Source organism: Pogoniulus pusillus, chromosome 1 (genome assembly GCF_015220805.1).
Source record: "Pogoniulus pusillus isolate bPogPus1 chromosome 1, bPogPus1.pri, whole genome shotgun sequence".
NCBI lineage: Eukaryota > Metazoa > Chordata > Aves > Piciformes > Lybiidae > Pogoniulus > Pogoniulus pusillus.
Window position 1 is genome coordinate 24,790,292 of NC_087264.1, and position 16,293 is coordinate 24,806,584.

Below are 16,293 nucleotides of genomic sequence, written 5' to 3' on the forward strand. Positions count from 1 at the left end.
AAAGGAATTTTTTTTCGTGGGGGGGGGGTTGTTGTTTTGGGGTTTTTTTTGGTATTCTAAAACCACACCAGAAGCCTGGAGCACTCTTTGCAGGGATTTTGTGTGCATTTCTTATATACAGGAAAGTTAAAAAAAAAAAAAAAAAAAAAAAGAGGAAAACAAAAAAAGAAGAAAAGAGAAAAATAAAAGAGACTGTGAGGGTGAAGGCTTTAATTTCTCACTATTTGCTTGGTGTGAAGTACAGCCACTTTCTTACCAGAGGAGAAAGAATAAATTCAGGTAACAGCAGCTAAAATGAGGTATAAACTGAAGGAAGGAAGTGTCCCATTCTTCCCACACCCCATCCCAAGTAAAAACCCCTGACCAGGAAGGAGAAACCGGCTTAGGACAGACCCAGCCTCTCCTCCATCATCAGCTCCAGTTTGCCAGATAGTGGTTAGGTGGAGAGAAAGTGATGTAAAGAGTTGTGTGGATGATGATGATGATGAGCTTCCTCCACCCTCAAAAGCAAGGGCTTTGTGAATGCAAGGGTTTGGGTCCATCTCTAGCTGAGAACCCAGCCTTAAGTCCTGAGTTGTGCCTGGGGGGACACTGCTCCCAGCCCTGCAGGACATCACACGAGTGCAGGTACTTCACTGCAGCCTCCCTCAGGAGATGGTGTCAGTCCCAGGCCTCTCACTCTTTAACCAAGAAGGAGACTGAGTCTTGGGGAGGTTCTCAGCAGATCAGTGACAGAGCCTGAAGTGATGCCTCAGGCTTTTGTTCCCTCAGCTGCCACCTGCCTGAGCTTCTGTCCTTAGGGACACAGGTCTGGACACACCCCCATTTAAAAGACAGTTGGTTTCTGGTGCTCTGCTTGGGCTTCATCCTCAAGCCACCCTGAGAAACTCCCTCCTAAGTCTTACCTGCTATAAATTCACCTCCTCTAGCAGGCTTGGCCACCTTTCTCCTGCAGCAGCTTGCTGATAAGAAGGGGCTATGCCTTTCTGTAGCCATTCCTAGCCAGGACCACCCTTCCCCCCTTTCTCAGTTGTTGAAGACCTACCTGTAGAGCCCCAGTCCACTTCCATAACTCTCCACATTGTCCATTGTCCATTAACAGCTAGATGGAGCAAGAAGCATGAAAATAAACCCACCACTTCTCTCCATATTCCAAGTAGCACAAAATATCTTCTGTGCCCTCTCTGCTTTAAGCTGGAGCAGAAGACATTGGCTGGCCAAACTAGAAGTGGCTCCCTGTCTTAAGTTTTGCAGAGGCCACCTGCTAAGCAGAGGAGGACCAACCTCACCTGACTGAAAGCTCCTTTGGAAAGCTGCAACTGCTTTCCTCACCCTCCCACCTCATGTAACCATCCAGAAGTCTTCAGAAAACTGCTCTCCCATTTCTCTTGAAGTTCCTAAGACCTGTGGGCCAGATAGATGCAAGGAGAGCCTTAAGAAGACCCTCCCTGTTTCCTTCTCCTGCAAGGTTGCTTCTGCTGTGGTCTTGTCCTTCTAAAAAACATTATTTCCCACCACCTCCCCTCCCAGAAAAAAAACCCCAACAAGCAATCTGTGTATACATTCATGTGACCCCCCCCCCCAAAAACACAACGCATCCAAGCTCCACCTACCTACACCAACAACTACAGCCGAAGTGAAGCCATCACAGCTGCCCTGCAGGTGGTGCACAGGGTGAGAGCAACAGCTCCTTGCTCCTGCTCCCACACCCAGCACCACTCAAGTCCCATCTGTCATGCTCCCCAGGCTGCACTTGGTCATTTCCTCCTTCCTAGAGGCCCAGCTCTTCCACCAGAAGAGCAAGGCTCCTCCTAAATTGAAGTTTTAGTTACTCACTGCCAGGTTCTGGACAGGTTGAAAGCAGCGTGGCAGGTGGGAGGCTCCAGAACTTGGCCTGCTGGTGGATGTTGCCTCTCCATTTGACTTAACTTCTTAGGAGAGAAATAAAGAAATCACAGCTGTGATGTTTCCTGGCTCAACTATTCCCACTATTCAACTGTTCCCACCATTCCCATTCTGCACAGCCAGCAGGGACAATGCACAGGGTGCCCCACGTTTATGCAGCTGTTTCTAAATGCCAAAAGCACTAACACAACATCAACTACCCACTACCACCTTCTAACTCTACAAAGGTATTAGACAGCAATAGCCAGAGGTCCCAGTCTCACCAGCTTGAGGGCTGTTGGGTCAGTCTGTGTAGGCTCTTCCTACTGGGATTTTTTGTGACATCAGCTCCATTCCAGAGCAGGCTTTGTGCTGGTCAATGGGAGCACATGGAGGAGAAGTCCATATCCTGCATGCAGACCTTCTGGCTTCAGTTCCACAGAGAAGAAAAAGTGCTGCCTCCAGCCATGGACAGGGATAATCCACAAGAAAAGCAGGAGGAGGCAGGGGAGGCAGTGCTGTTAAGCTCGGGAGGGGTCAGCCAGTGAGTGCTGAAGCACATTTAGTCCATCCTTGGCTGAGCTACAGAAGGCAACGCTGCCTTCAGACACCCTGCTCCTCGCTGTTCTTCATCCCGGTTAAGTCTCTTAATGCTACAAACTTTGGTGCTCTCTTCTCCAAGTCGGAGGGGCCGTGGTGCCTGCACATGGGCAAAGCTGGAACACCACCTTCCACACCTGGGCCTCATCTCTGGAGGCTGCTCCCTGACCCCAGCAGCTGTACCAAAGCTCACTCTGCTCCTACTAACCACTGCAGCACCCCAGCTCCTGCTTCCCTCACAGATGCCACCTCACACCCACCACTGTTGTGACCATCAGTGAACTGTAGGAAGTGTGCTGGGGTGAAGGGGACAAAACCCCAGCCTAGAAGCAAGGGAACATCTTTATGCTCAGTGAGCTGTTTCCTCTTCTTCGGCTCTGGCTCCTGCCAAGCTTTGCACAGGGGGCACTTCCAGCAGCCAGGGAAGCAGAGCAGAACCCAAGCCTGTCCAGCTCCCAGCTCCCCACACAGTCCGTGCTGGCTCAGAAGGGAAGGGGCTGTACACGAGGAGCCACCCCAGCAGGCAGGGAAGGGCTGACCAAAGGGACTAGCCGAGTGCTTCATCGCTTCCCTGTCTTCCTCAGGGATTTGGTTTCGATGTGCTGGTCTTGTTTTGTGCTTTGTTCCAGCGGGTTCAGAGCCTGTGATCCCACCAGGCTGGTTCCCCCCATCCCTGGGTGGCTGGGGGGAAACCAGCTCTTTTCCCTGAGCCTGTCAGGCCCACAGACCTCCCTGAGCCTTCCTCCCACTGCTCCTCACCACCTCCCGCAGAGGAAGCGGGGTGGGGTGGGGGAGGTTCCCCTCCCCATTTCACCTGGCAGAGCCACCAGCATCTGGTCCCACACCAATTCATGCCGGTAAGTGGAAAAGAAGGAAACCACTTGAGAACCAAAAGGGATTAACCCCCCTCAAAAAAAACCCCAAACAAACCCAAAACAACCCAAGGCAAACAAAACCCAACTGAAGAGAACTCAAAATTACCGACACAAACCCCTCCCCCCACCCTGCCCATGACACAAAGCCCAGAACTAGACTTTCTTGGCACGGCGGCCAACTTGGTAGTAGTAATAAACACTGATGAGGATGAAGAGGGCTCGGCTGACGAGGAGGAGGGCGGCACCCGTGGCTATCCGGCTGCTCTCCACCAGGGAGACAGTGGTAACTGGAGGAGAAGGAGGGAGAAGTTGGGTGAGGAAAGCACCGATGCAGCCAAAAGAGCACCAAAAAGCTGTTTGCTGCTGCCCTCTAACGCAGTGCCTGAGCAAGACTGCAGAGCCTGGTGAAGGTAGAAGCCTTCAACACAGGCTCAGACACACAGGGAGCAGCCCCTGGCCTGGACGACAGCCACACAGGCTGCTGAGCTCTCAACTCCCGGAACCCCTGCTGTAAAGGCACCCCCCATGCTTGGGCAGCCCCAGCTCTATACGGTCACTGGAGCAGAGAGCACCACAGCAGCATTCTGGTTGGAAAAGACCTTTAAGCTTATCCAGTCCAACCAGTCAGCCAGCACTGCCAGGTCACCACCAAACCATGCCCCTCAGCACCACGTCTCCATGGCTTTAAAACCTCTCCAGAGATGGTGACTGCATCACTGCCCTGAGCAGCCTGCTCCAGTGTTTCCCCACTCTCATTGTGCAGAGCTTCCTCCTGATGCCCAGCCTCAATCTGCCCTGCTCCAGTTTCAAACCATTGCCTTCATCCTATCCCCACAAGCCCTTCTAAACAGTCCCTCCCCAACCTTCCTGTAGGTCTCCTTCAGATAGTATAATGTTGTTATGAGGTCTCCCTGGAGCCTTCTCTTCTCCAGGCTGAACAGCCCCAATTCTTTCAGCCTGCCTTCACAGCAGAGGTGCTCCAGCCCTCTGATCATCTCAGTGGCCTGCTCTCGACCTGCTCCAGCAGATCCACATCCCTCCTGTGTTGAGGGCTCCAGAGCTGGACACAGCACTCCAGGTAAGGTCTCACCAGAGCAGAGCAGAGTGGCAGAATCACTTCTCTCGACCTGCTGGCCACACTTCTTTTGCTGCAGCCCAGGCTGCCATTGCCCTTTTGGGCTGCAAGTGCCCGTTGTTGGCTCATGTCCAGCTTCTTATCCACCAGCATCCCCAAGTCCCTTTCTGCAGAGCTGCTCTCAATCTCATCATCCCCAGCATGCACTGATCTCAAGAGCTGCCCTGACTTAGCTAGGCCACTGCTGTGTTTGGGTACAAGTGGGCACCCCACTTTGTGGTGTGTCTTGATGCTGTCTTCTCTTTTTAGCCCTAGTACCCCAGCAGCCCACTCCAGGAGATGACCTGTGCAGGCTATGATGCCAGGGTGCTTTTAGGGAGAAAAAAACCCACTAGCCAGAGGAGCAGGTTTCCCCTGTGCCTGGGCAACCTACAGCAAGCAGCCCAGGGCAGAGGCAGCTTCAGGGGGAATGGAGAGGGGGAGCAGGAAATATGCTCCTGGGACCAGGTAATCTTTGCCAGTCCTGCAGAGCAAAGAAGCCATCTCCAGCACAAGCCAGGCACAGCACAGGGACACCCAGGGGCCAAGTGTCCCTGTGGCTGTGACGGGCAGGTGGCAGAGACAGCACCTTGAGTCCATTACGACTCTCACAACTCCTCCAGCCCGCAGGCTGCACCATCAGACCCTGAGGTGCTGCTCCTGCTCTGCGCTGGATCTCACAGCTCAGCCCATTTGTCCTGCCCGCTTCCATCTCTTCACTCTCCTCCTCCCTCCAAGAGGCTGCAGACACTCACCCAGGAACTGCACAGCAAAGTAGCAGGCTTCAGTCAGCAGGCTCCAGCGGATGATGACTTTCTCAGCTGTATAGAGGGCATTCCACATGATGAGGGAGATACCTGCAGAGACAGGCAGGAAAGGACAGCAGAGCACAGCCGCCCAAGGACCGGCCCGATGGGGCAGCCCACCTGCCTGCTCCCGGGTGGCCCACTTGGGCATTCCACGGGATGGAGCTCTGCATCCGAGGGAAGGCTGCACCACCCAGCATCCCCGCGAGGTGCTGCTGCAGGCCACAGGAAGGAGCCTTGGCCAGGGCAGACCACCAGCCGCCTGCTCTCAGCCCCTACAAGCCCCTCTCCAAAAGTCCTCCATCTCTTGCCAGCATCTGCCTGCCCTCCGCTGCTGGCCAGCACCCTCTGCAGCACCCAGCCCCAGAGAGGAACCCGTCTGGGCACCCGGGAGGTGCAGTGCCTGTGGCTGCAGCACAGTGTCCAGACCTACACAGACCCTGGGAGTCTCATTCTGTCCTTCATTTGCTTTCCCAGACCATTTCTTCAGGCTCCTCTCACCTTCTCTTCCTTTGCTGTAACTGCCTGGGCCCCTCCTGGGATGCCACCGCCTGCCCCTCCTCTCCTCCCAACTCCCATGGAGGAGGGTCTGGTAGTCCAGCATGCCATAGAATCCTTCTGGTTGGAAAAGACCTTTAAGATCACTGAGCCCAACCAGTCACCAGCAGTGCCAGGTCATTACTAAGCCACATACCTCAACACATCATCGCTGTGGCTTTGAAAGCCTCACAGGGATGGGGACAACTCCGCTGCTCTGGGCAGCCTGTTTCAGGGCTTGACAAGGAGAAATTGTTCCTCATATCCAACCTAAACCTCCCCTGGTGTAACTAGAGGCCATTTTCTCTTGTTCCTTGGGAGAAGAGACTGACCTCCACCTCACTCCAACCCCCATTCAGGGAGTTGTGCTGAGCCAGAAAGTCCCCCCAAGCCTCCTCTTCTCCAGACTAAACCACCCCAGTTCCATCAGCTGCTCCATCTTCCAGCCCATCTCCAGCCTCCCTTTGCTGGGACACTTGGGGTCCCCTGCCAGGTACTTAGAGCTTGATGTTCTGCAGTATAGCTGCAGCTGCCTAGCTGGGCACAGGCTTTGCCCTCACTCCTGCCCTTTTGTCCTCTCATCCCCTGATTCCATGGGGCAGGCACTCACTGAGGAGGGCTCCTCCGTAGAGCCGGATTGGGGTCTTGCTGCTCACCGGTTCCTCGTCAAAGACGGCATCGTAGAGCTGGTCAGGGAAAGCCAGGGCCTGGCAAAGGCAAGGCAGAGACTCAGCAGCCTGCACCAGCCAGGGACAGCAAAACATGCCCACATCAGGCCTCTATGAGACTAGAGCCACGGGGCAGGAACGAAGGAGGTACAAGAATCACAGCATGGTTTGGGCTGGAAGGGACCTCCACAGCTCATCCAGTCCTGCAGCCAGCAGGGGCACCCTCCACTAGAGCAGGTGGCCAGAGCCCTCTCCAGCCTCACCTTGAATATCTCCAGGGACAGGCCCTCAACCACCTTCCTGGGCAACCTGTTGCAGTGTTCCACCACCCTCATAGTGCAGAACTTGTTCCTAACATCTAATCTGAGTCTGCTCTTCTCTAGTTTGAAGCCACTGCAGGCCTTTGCAAACAGTCTCTCCATCCCTCTTGTTGCCCCCTTTAGGTGTCCCCACAGCCCCCTCCTCTCCAGAAACATCAGTGTGTCAGCTACTGCCTTCAGGGCTGCCTTCTGTGGCTGTGTGCCTCTGACTCTGATCGTGAAAGCAGGCTTTGGTGGTGGGAACAAGCCACCAAAGGACACTGCTGGCACAGTGCATCACTGAGCTTCAGTGAGGGCAAAGGCTTCAACAGAGAAAGCAGATAGAGGAGGCAGGGAGGGGGATAAATGCCGGGGGCTGAGGAGCCACACTGGGCACTCCTTTGGCAGCATGGAGCTGGTGGTGTCCAGGAGCACTTCCCTCACTTACCATGATGGCCACCCCGGAAAACATGACAGCAGACACCAGCTGCCAGACCCTGCATGAGAAGAGGGAAGAGAGGAGCTGGCATGAGCACAGTGGTGACCTCATCACCCACACTTCACAAAGCAGTCCTGGCCAGTGCTTGGTCATCAGCTTCCACCCTCCCTCCTCGCACAGCCGAGGCAGCCAGGAGCCTGCTACGTGGGGACTCAGCTGCCCACACACCTTGCCCTCTCCAGCCTCACCACCCAGAGCAGCCTCGATGGCCAAGACAGAGCCAGAATCCCTCTCGACCAAGCAAGGGGAGAACTGACCCTGCCAAGAGGATGGTGCAGAGGAGAGTCCCACCACCCTGTCACCAGCCCTGAACCTCAAGGGGAAAGAAAGCAGATCTGGTTTGGTTCCACAGGCCCTGAGAAGCCCCTGCAGGTAGCAGCGGTGCAGCAGCAGCACTGGCATTAGCCACGCTGCAGCAGAGGGCCCTGAGACAAGCCAGCTCCAGGGGGGCCTTGGCATCTTCTTACCTCAGCCCCAGTGGCTCCCGCACAGCAAACTTGATCTCATTTCCCAGCACTTGGCTGATCTGAAATGCAAATGGAAGACACCAGGTGACCGAGCAGACCCTTCCCCAGCCTGCACACCTCATCCTATGCACACATCCCCCACCCCTCCAAGAGAGCTGGCAGGAAAATCAAGGCAAGGGATTCAGTCTGTGACCACTTGGCTCCCATCCCTACCTCGATTTCCATCAGAAGCTGCAGCCTCTGCAGCTCCAAGGTCCAGCCACCTGCAGTGTGGGGCTGGGAAAGGGTCAATATCAACTTTTTTCTCCTCTTACCAGCATCTCATCCTCTTGTCCCACACATCACTTGCATGCCACAAGCCACTGAAGCCCTCATTAAACAGGTTCTTTGCAATACCTCTTCTGAGGGGCAACACTGCTGCTGCAGCAGCATCCAGGCAGCAGCTGGTGGGCAGTGGTGGCACCATGCTCTTATGGGTGCTGGCTCACAGGTGTTTCCACGATTTCAAGAGTGGATTAAAGCAGGCTGAGGGCAGAGCTCACCCCATTACCACAAAAAGCCATTCTGGGCAGCTCCTCTGCACCAAGCAGGCTGCATGGTCCATGGCTGCTCAAAGACAGCACTGCTTGTGCCACCACAGCCTCCAAAGCATCACAGAATCATTTAGGTTGGAAAAGACCTTTAAGACCATCAAGTCCAACCATTAACCCAGTGCTGCCAGGTCACCACTAAACCATGTCCTTCAGCATCACAACTGCACAGCTTTTCAATCCCTCCAGGGGTAGGGACTCCACCACTGCCCTGGGCAGCATCTCCTCCTTTTTGGGAGCAACTCTTTCAGGGAAGAAATTATTCTCCATGTCCAACCTAAACTTCCCCTGTTGCAGCTTGAGTTTCCTCTTGTCCTATCACTTATTCCTTGGGAGAAGAGACCAACCTCCGCTTCCCTTCGGCCTCCTTTCAGGGGGTTGTAGAGAGCAACAAGGTCTCCCCTCAGCCTCCTCCAGACTAAACAACCCCAGTTCCCTCAGCTGCTCCTCAGAAGACTTCTGCTCTACACTCACATCACAGGATGTTAGGTGCTGGAAGCGACTGCTGGAGGTCTTCCCATCCAACCCCCCTGCCAGAGCAGGACCACAGAATCTAGCACAGGTCACCAGGAACACATCCAGACAGGGCTGGAATGTCTCCAGAGAAGGAGACTCCACAACCCACCTGGGCAGCCTGTGCCAGTGCTCCGTGACCCTTACAGTAAGGAAGTTCTTCCTCACACTGAGGTGGAACTTGCTGTGCTGTAGCTTCTATCCCTTGCCCCTTGTCCTACCCCAGGGCATAAGTGAGCAGAGGCTGTCCCTGTCCCTCCCTTCCTGACCCCCAGCCACTGAAACACACTGACGCCCTCCCAGCCTTCTGCTCTCCTGCCTGCACAGCCCCACGGGGCTGCTTCTCCCGAGGAGGCTGCAAAAGTTCGCTGCTGGCAGCCAGCACCACCTCAGCTGCCACTGCCCCCGTGCGGGGCTCCCTCACCTTGGAGCGATGGACCTCTCCGTCGTCGTCCTCCCCTCCGACGCCCAGGATCTTGCGCGTCTTCAGCCTGCTCACCAGGTCGGTCTGGCTGTGCTTCTTCATCAGCGGGGGGGGCTGCTTCGCCGCCATGCTGGGGGCTCTCCAGCCCCCGGCCCTTGGCTGCCGGGGGGCACAAGGAGGGGGTAAGAAGTAGCTGAGCCCTCACATGGAATTTCCCCCCCCCGGGGGAAAGAAGAAAGCAAGCACCAGCACCACCAGGATCTTCTCCTTAGGCCAGCGGGTGGGTCCTCATCGTCGAGGGACAGGGAGCCCTGGCAGTGGGGCCACCTTGCCTAGGGGTGGCTCATCTCAGGGTGGTCCTGCCGTCGCCAGGATCTGCTGAGGAAGGGAGAAGGAAATCAGAGCAGCATGGCTTCAGTGTGGGCATTTAGCTTTAAAAGCTTCTGACCTACAAACCAGAGCTTGGCTTAGCCCAGCCTGAGGCACAGCCCCTCCTGGCTGCCTCCCAGCTCGGGAGGAATTAAACACTCTCCAGGCTGGGGAATGAAAGTCATTAAGTGAGGCTTTGCCTTTCCTCCTCTCCCTCTCCAGGCATTACACCCTTCAGGCTGCCCCTCCACACCAAAAGCCACATAACTCCCAGGCACTTATCTGTCTGTCCCCTCCCCAGATGGTGCAGCCCACATCTCGTGCCTCTCAAAACCAAGAAGGCTGAGATAAGACTTTGCCTTAGGGAAGACACAAATGGAGGGCTGGGGCCAGTTCTGGGCTCCCCAGTTCAAGAGGCAGGAAACTACCAGAGAAAGTCCAGCAGAGGCTACAAAGATGCTGAGGGAGCTGGAGCACTTCTGTGAGGAGGAAGGGCTGAGAGCCCTGGGGATGGTGAGCCTGGAGAAGAACAGCCTGAGAGGGCTGCAGTGCTCAGCAAGAGCTAAAGGACCTACGAGGGGCAAGAGGATGGGACCACAGAATCATAGAATCAACCAGGGTTGGAAGGGACCACAAGGATCATCTAGTTCCAACCCTTCTGCCATGACCAGACTCTTGCCAGTGGTGTCCATTGACAGCAGAAGGGGCAATGGGCACAAAGTGGAACTCAGGAGTTCCATCTGAACACGAAGAGAAACTTCTTTGTTGTGAGGATGCTGGAGCCCTGGGGCAGGCTGCCCAGAGAGGCTGTGGAGTCTCCTTCCCTGGAGAGATTCCAAACCCCCCTGGGCATTGCAATCCTGGGCAAGCTGTTGTGGGTGCCCCTGCTTTAGCAGGGGGTTGGAGTGGATGATCTCCAGGGGTCCCTTCCAACCCTCACCATGCTGAGTTTACATGGAATGTTAGAGGATGGGAAGATAGGACTAGGGATAAAAAAAAAGAGAGGGGAAAAAACTGAAGGGGCAGTGGGATACAAAAGGAGTCACAAACCCAAAGCCAGTATCTTCATAAGCATCTTCATAGCAGGAGAGTCTGCTCTGAGGGCAAGAAGCAAAGGAAGGTGCTGGGGGTTAAAGGAAGGCCTCTGTGACTCATCAGTGAATACAGCCCTGAAGAGCTCTCTCATTACCAGGCAGTTCTGCAACTGACCACAGGCTGCAAGATGAACATTTCGCTTCCTCGCTTGTCTCGCCAGCTGCTCTCAGGACAGGAGGTGGTGGCAGTCGATCCACACCACCAGCGGCACTGCTTTCCCGCTACGCATTTCCACGGCTCCGCGGTGAACCGCGGGCCAGGAGCTGGGACAACGTGGGCCAGATGCGAGTCCCCACGGAACAACCACAGAAGCCCATTCTGGTCCATACCAGCCAGTCCCACATCTCACCATCCCCATCTCCCAGAGCAAGAGCCTAGGAAAGGCTGGATGCTAACGAGCAACAGCTAACAAACGCATTAGTGCTAATGCAGGGACGCTCAGACAGCGGATGCCAAGGACCCGGAGATGTTGTACTTACACTGATGGATCCTGACACACTGACAATCTAGAGGATGTTTTCCATCAGCCCGAGCATTTTCAAAGAGGAACCTCCACCTCCTCCTCCTCCTCCCGCGGTTCTTTTCTCCTTAATCCGTTCTCTGAGCATCCCAGGGGCCATGCAGATCAATCACCATAAGCAGGCAGCTCCTACCCTTGGCTCTCTGCAGCTGGAGTGGGGATTTCTTCCTTTCCTCCAGATCCTTTTTCATTGCAGTGCCTGCTCCCCTCTCTCAGGAGTTCAGCACACAGCACTCTGTTTGGAGAGCTACTGCTCGATGGTGCAAAGAAACCTCCTTGGTGGCACGCTAATGACAGCTCCATCTCTCCCCACCTCCACAGCTCTTTCCCCCTGCACCTCCACTCTCCTCCCAGTGCCTAGAGGGAAGCGCAGCTCTGCAGCACAGGAGAGGGAAGACTCCACCACGTATGTGATGCTGCTGCAGCGCCCAGCGCGCCACACCCATCAAGAGAGGTGCAGGAGGGCACCCAGATCCTGTTCTCTGAAAGCACCTGAAGTTGACTGCCTGCAGCTGCAGCAAGCTGCTGCCCATGGGTGCTACCCTGCCCACTGCTGCGGATGTGGCGCCTTGGGGACAGGAATATTGCTTGTTTACCTGGCTCTTGTTCTGGTGGCACTGCAATCCATGGTCATAGAATCAACCAGGTTGGAAAAGACCATCCAGGCCAACCTAGCACCCAGCCCTGTCCAATCAACCAGACCATGGCACTAAGTGCCTCATCCAGGCTTTTCCTGAACACCTCCAGGAACGGCAACTCCAGCACCTCCCTGGGCAGCCCATTCCAGTGCCAATCACTCTCTCTGACAACAACTTCCTCCTAACATCCAGCGTACACCTCCCCTGGCACAACTTGAGACTGTGTCCCCTTGTTCTGATGCTGGCTGCCTGGGAGAAGAGCCCAACCCCACCTGGGTACAGCCTCCCTTCAGGTAGTTGTAGAGAGCAATGAGCTCAACCCTGAGCCTCCTCTTCTCCATGCGGCACACCCCCAGCTCCCTCAGCCTCTCCTCATGGTGCAGCTTTTTACCTGAAATAAAGCCTCCAAGAGTTTGAGGGCACTTCCAAGTTGCAGGCAGAGGATGAGGAAATGAAACAGAGTCGAGGAGCCAGGACAAGGAGGGAAAATGTTATACACTTAAGCTGGCCACAAGTTTGTTCAGCTTCCATTGTGCCCAGGCCAAGGAGAGGACTCCTGCTATCCTGTCAGGCTCTGGCCAATGTCCCCGAGACAACATCTTGAGCCCACTGTTAGGCCAAAGACTTAAGGATGAGGTAAGCATGGCTGAGAGAGCTGGGATTGTTGAGATTGAAGAGAAAGCTTCAGGGGGACCTTCTGGTGGGCTTGCAGTGCATCAGGAGGCTGATCCAAAAGCTGGGGACAGGCTTTTGAGCAGAGTCTTTTAGGACAGAATAAGAGGTGATGGTTTGAACTCAAAGGTGGAGATTCAAACTGAACAGAGAAATGTTTTGCAGAGAGAGTGGCGAGACCCTGGCCCAGGTTGCCTATAGAGGTGGTAGAAACCCCATCCCTGGAGCCACTCCAGGTCAGCTTGTTCAGGGCTTTGAGCAACTTGCTCTAGTTGGAGATGTCCCTGCTGACTGCAGGGAAGTTGGACTAGATGGACTTGAAAGGTCCCTTCCAAACTAAACCAATCTGTGATTCTCTGTTTCTGCAACTGCACATCCCAAAACTGTGGTGACTGAACTACCTCCCTGCTTTGATTTCTATCCAGAACAGAGATCTGGATGACCAGGCCCTCAGGACAGTTGCAGCAATCCATCACTATTCCCATATCCTGGTGGATTTCTTCCTTGTCAGCTGCAGCAGGCAGCTTTGCAGGTCTGCTTGAGCAACTACTCTCCAAACAACCACAGAATAACTCACTTTCAGGGTTTTTTTTGCCAGAAGGAATATACTGCAACCCATGCACTGGATGAAGGCTCTGCAACCCGTGTGCTGGATGAAGGCTCTAAGTTCTCCACCCTAGAGAAGAGAAACTCTCCCAGAGCAATTTCTGCAGGTCAGGAAGCCCCAGACTTGCAGGGAATGAAACCTGATCAAGACAAAAATAATCTGATGCTCAGGCAGTAAAAACAATTAGCACCGAACCACTGCGGCTGCTGCTCCTGCTCTGCCTGGCACCATCTGCACACTTCAGCAAGAAGGATGCTTCAGGTTCCTCACCTGCAACGAGCAGGACAACCCTTTCACCCAAACACCAGCATGGAAGGCTCTTTGAACCACCATCAGGAAACATCACCTCGCAGAGGTTCGTTCCCATCTCTGGCACAGCCTTGCTGCTTACTTCAGCAACACCAACAGGCACAGGGACACTGTGTCCTCCCTAGAGCAAACCCAAGCACTCTGGCAGTAGACTCCCTGCCTCTACAGGTGCTGAACATGCAAAGCAAAATGTCAAAAGGCATCTTCACTGTCTGCCTCCAGGTCATCTCCAACAGACAATGGAACCTTGAAACCCAAACCAGTATTGCCTTGCCTAGGGCACGTGCAACCCACAGGGTGAGCTTTGGCCATTTCTATGGCAGAACACCCTGGTTTGGGTCAGATGCCCTCCAGCACTGTTTGTGAGCAGAGCTGGCCACCACGTGCAGTGAAACCCTGCCCCTAACGTGGCTCCAGCAACTACAAATTAGATGGATGTGACCAGCAGCATCACTAAGCAGAGGAAAACCTGGTCAGAGCCAATTTCCATAGCTCACCCTGTTTCCACTGCAGGAAAGGACAACTGAAGCCTTGCTCACACAACCTGAACTCTCCTCTCTGCCTGCCTTAGGGCTGCACCCTCCTTGATGGGGTCTTCTCCTGCAGCCCCACTCTCTCAAGCTCTCTGTGCACACATAACAGAGAAGAGGAGGCTCAGGGGGGACCTCATTGCTGTCTGCAACTACCTGAAGGGAGGCTGTAGCCAGGTGGGGTTGGTCTCTTCTCCCAGGCACCCAGCAACAGAACAAGGGGACACAGTCTCAAGCTGTGCCAGGGGAGGTTTAGGCTGGATGTTAGGAGGAAGTTGTTGACAGAAAGAGTGATTGGCATTGGAATGGGCTGCCCAGGGAGGTGGTGGAGTCGCTGTCCCTGGAGGCGTTCAAGAAAAGCCTAGATGGGGCACTAAGTGCCATGGTGTGGTTGACTGGATAGGGCTGGGTACTAGGTTGGCTCTTCCAACCTGGTTGATTCTATGATAACCATCCTGCACCATGACCTGGGGCCAAGCCACAGCAGGTGGAAGGTACAGCACAGCTGAAGGATTTGATTGCTCAGTGGTTTCAGATGTCCTTTCACAGGGAAGTTTTTCTCTATGGCACAGGACATGTTCTGTAGGTTTCTCAAGTAGCCCATCCCTTGTGCTGAGCAGTGTCACGGCTGCAGATACAAAGGCCACAAGTTACAATCTGCTGCTTCAGCAGCTCCCATCTGTATTATATATCATTTACCCATGGATGAACATGAACCAGCCTGTGTCCAGCTGGCCAAGGACTGCAGCATCCTGGCCTGTATCAGCAATAGCATGGCTCAGGGGGGACCTCATTGCTCTCTACAGCTCCCTGAAAGAAGGTTGGACTCTTCTCCCAAGGAACAACTGACAGGGAGAGAGGAAACAGCCTCAAGTTGTACCATTTGAGCTTTAGGTCGAGTATTTGGAACACTTGCTCCCCTCAAAGGGTTGTCAAGATCTGGAATGGGCTGCCCAGGACTGTATTGTAGAGTCCCCACACCTGGAAGGCTTTCAAAGCCACAGAGATGTGGTGCTGAGGTACATGGCTTAGCGGTGGCCTGGCAGTGCTAGATTGGACTTTAGAATCTTAACAACCTCTTCCACCCAAAACTATTCTGTGATTCTACTACTGGGGTCCAAGTCCATGCCTCCATCCTCCTCCCACCACAAAGGCTGTCAGCCTGGCCAGCTGCAGCAATCCATCACCCCAAAGCTGTCCTCGTTCTCCCCAGTGACTCAAGCAGTCATGTCCCAGTCTTAGCCAGCACCCACCTCAGATTGCCAGCACCAAACATCCAGGTCTCCCAGGGAGCTGGGAGGGCAGAGGGAGATGAAAATGAGTTGTGTCAGGGTGAGGTGCTGTGTTCCTTTAAGGGTAATAAAAGAGAAGAACTCCTGTTTGATTTCTCAGCTGCCTCAGAGAGGTGTCTGTGGGAGACAGTCCCAGAAGCTGAGCAGGCCATCTGTCCTGCAGATGATGTCTACAGGGAAACATTAGGAGGAAATATAAAACTCATATGTGCACACAGACCCCGTAGAAAATCATCAAAGCCCAAGCTTGCTACTGGAAAAGAGCAGCCTGGAAAAGCCAGGAGAGCTCTGCAGCCACACAGGGTAACAACGGCTGAGCTGCAGAAAAGCTGCCGCAGCTCAGCATCTCATCTGCCTCACACCTGAGGAATGACACAGGCTCCAAGAAGCAACTTGGGAAGTCACCCCAAAATGGTTGGAAAGGACCCCCAAAAGTCACCTAGTCCAACTTCTCCTGCAGTCAGCAGAGGCACCCTCAATCAGATTGCCCAGAGCCCTGTTGAGCCTCACCTTGGATATCTCCAGGGATGGGGCCTCAAATACCTCCCTGGGCAACCTGTTGCAGTGTTCCACCACCCTCATGCTGCAAAACTTGTTCCTAACAGCCAATCTAAATCTGCTTCTCTCTCATTTCAAACCATTGCCCTCATCCTGTCACTGCAACCAGTCCCTCTGCAGCCTTCTTGCAGCCCACTTCAGCTACTGGCAGTCTGCTATTAGGTTTCCCTGGAGCCTTTACTTCTCCAGGCTGAATCCTGGATCATCATGACAAAAATGTGGATTCTTATTATTTCTTCCCCCCCCCTCAAGAACCTCAAACCTATGCCAGATTTTCTTCACATCAACAATTCTCCAGCTCCATCCCTTTCCAGAACTCCAAAACAAAACTACAAGGAAGTACAGTTTGGGAGATTTGGCCCCCTCAGCCACACAGGGGACGTCCCTCTGCATTCCACTGCCAAGGGGGGGGGACTTCAAATGATGG

At 54.3% G+C, this 16,293-nt stretch overlaps 1 protein-coding gene across 4 annotated transcripts in view; it reads right to left on the reverse strand.

Annotated features, from left to right (window-relative positions):
• The window catches only part of TP53I11 (tumor protein p53 inducible protein 11), a 32,034-nt gene that overhangs the window by 3,169 nt on the left and 12,572 nt on the right, over positions 1 to 16,293 (reverse strand). The window contains exons 2-8 of one of the 4 annotated variants that reach the window (XR_010302491.1): positions 9,277 to 9,651; positions 7,750 to 7,808; positions 7,232 to 7,280; positions 6,427 to 6,523; positions 5,229 to 5,330; positions 2,169 to 3,646; positions 194 to 1,931 (exon numbers count right to left, since the gene is read on the reverse strand). Coding sequence is in view for 2 of the 4 variants with exons in the window: in XM_064144294.1 (XP_064000364.1) it covers positions 3,513 to 3,646; positions 5,229 to 5,330; positions 6,427 to 6,523; positions 7,232 to 7,280; positions 7,750 to 7,808; positions 9,277 to 9,405 (570 nt within the window). In the remaining 2 variants the exon portion in view is untranslated. Of the gene's footprint in view, positions 1 to 193; positions 3,647 to 5,228; positions 5,331 to 6,426; positions 6,524 to 7,231; positions 7,281 to 7,749; positions 7,809 to 9,276; positions 9,655 to 16,293 lie in introns of those variants that run through there. The other 3 variants (XR_010302492.1, XM_064144294.1, XM_064144303.1) reach the window with 3 other exon arrangements.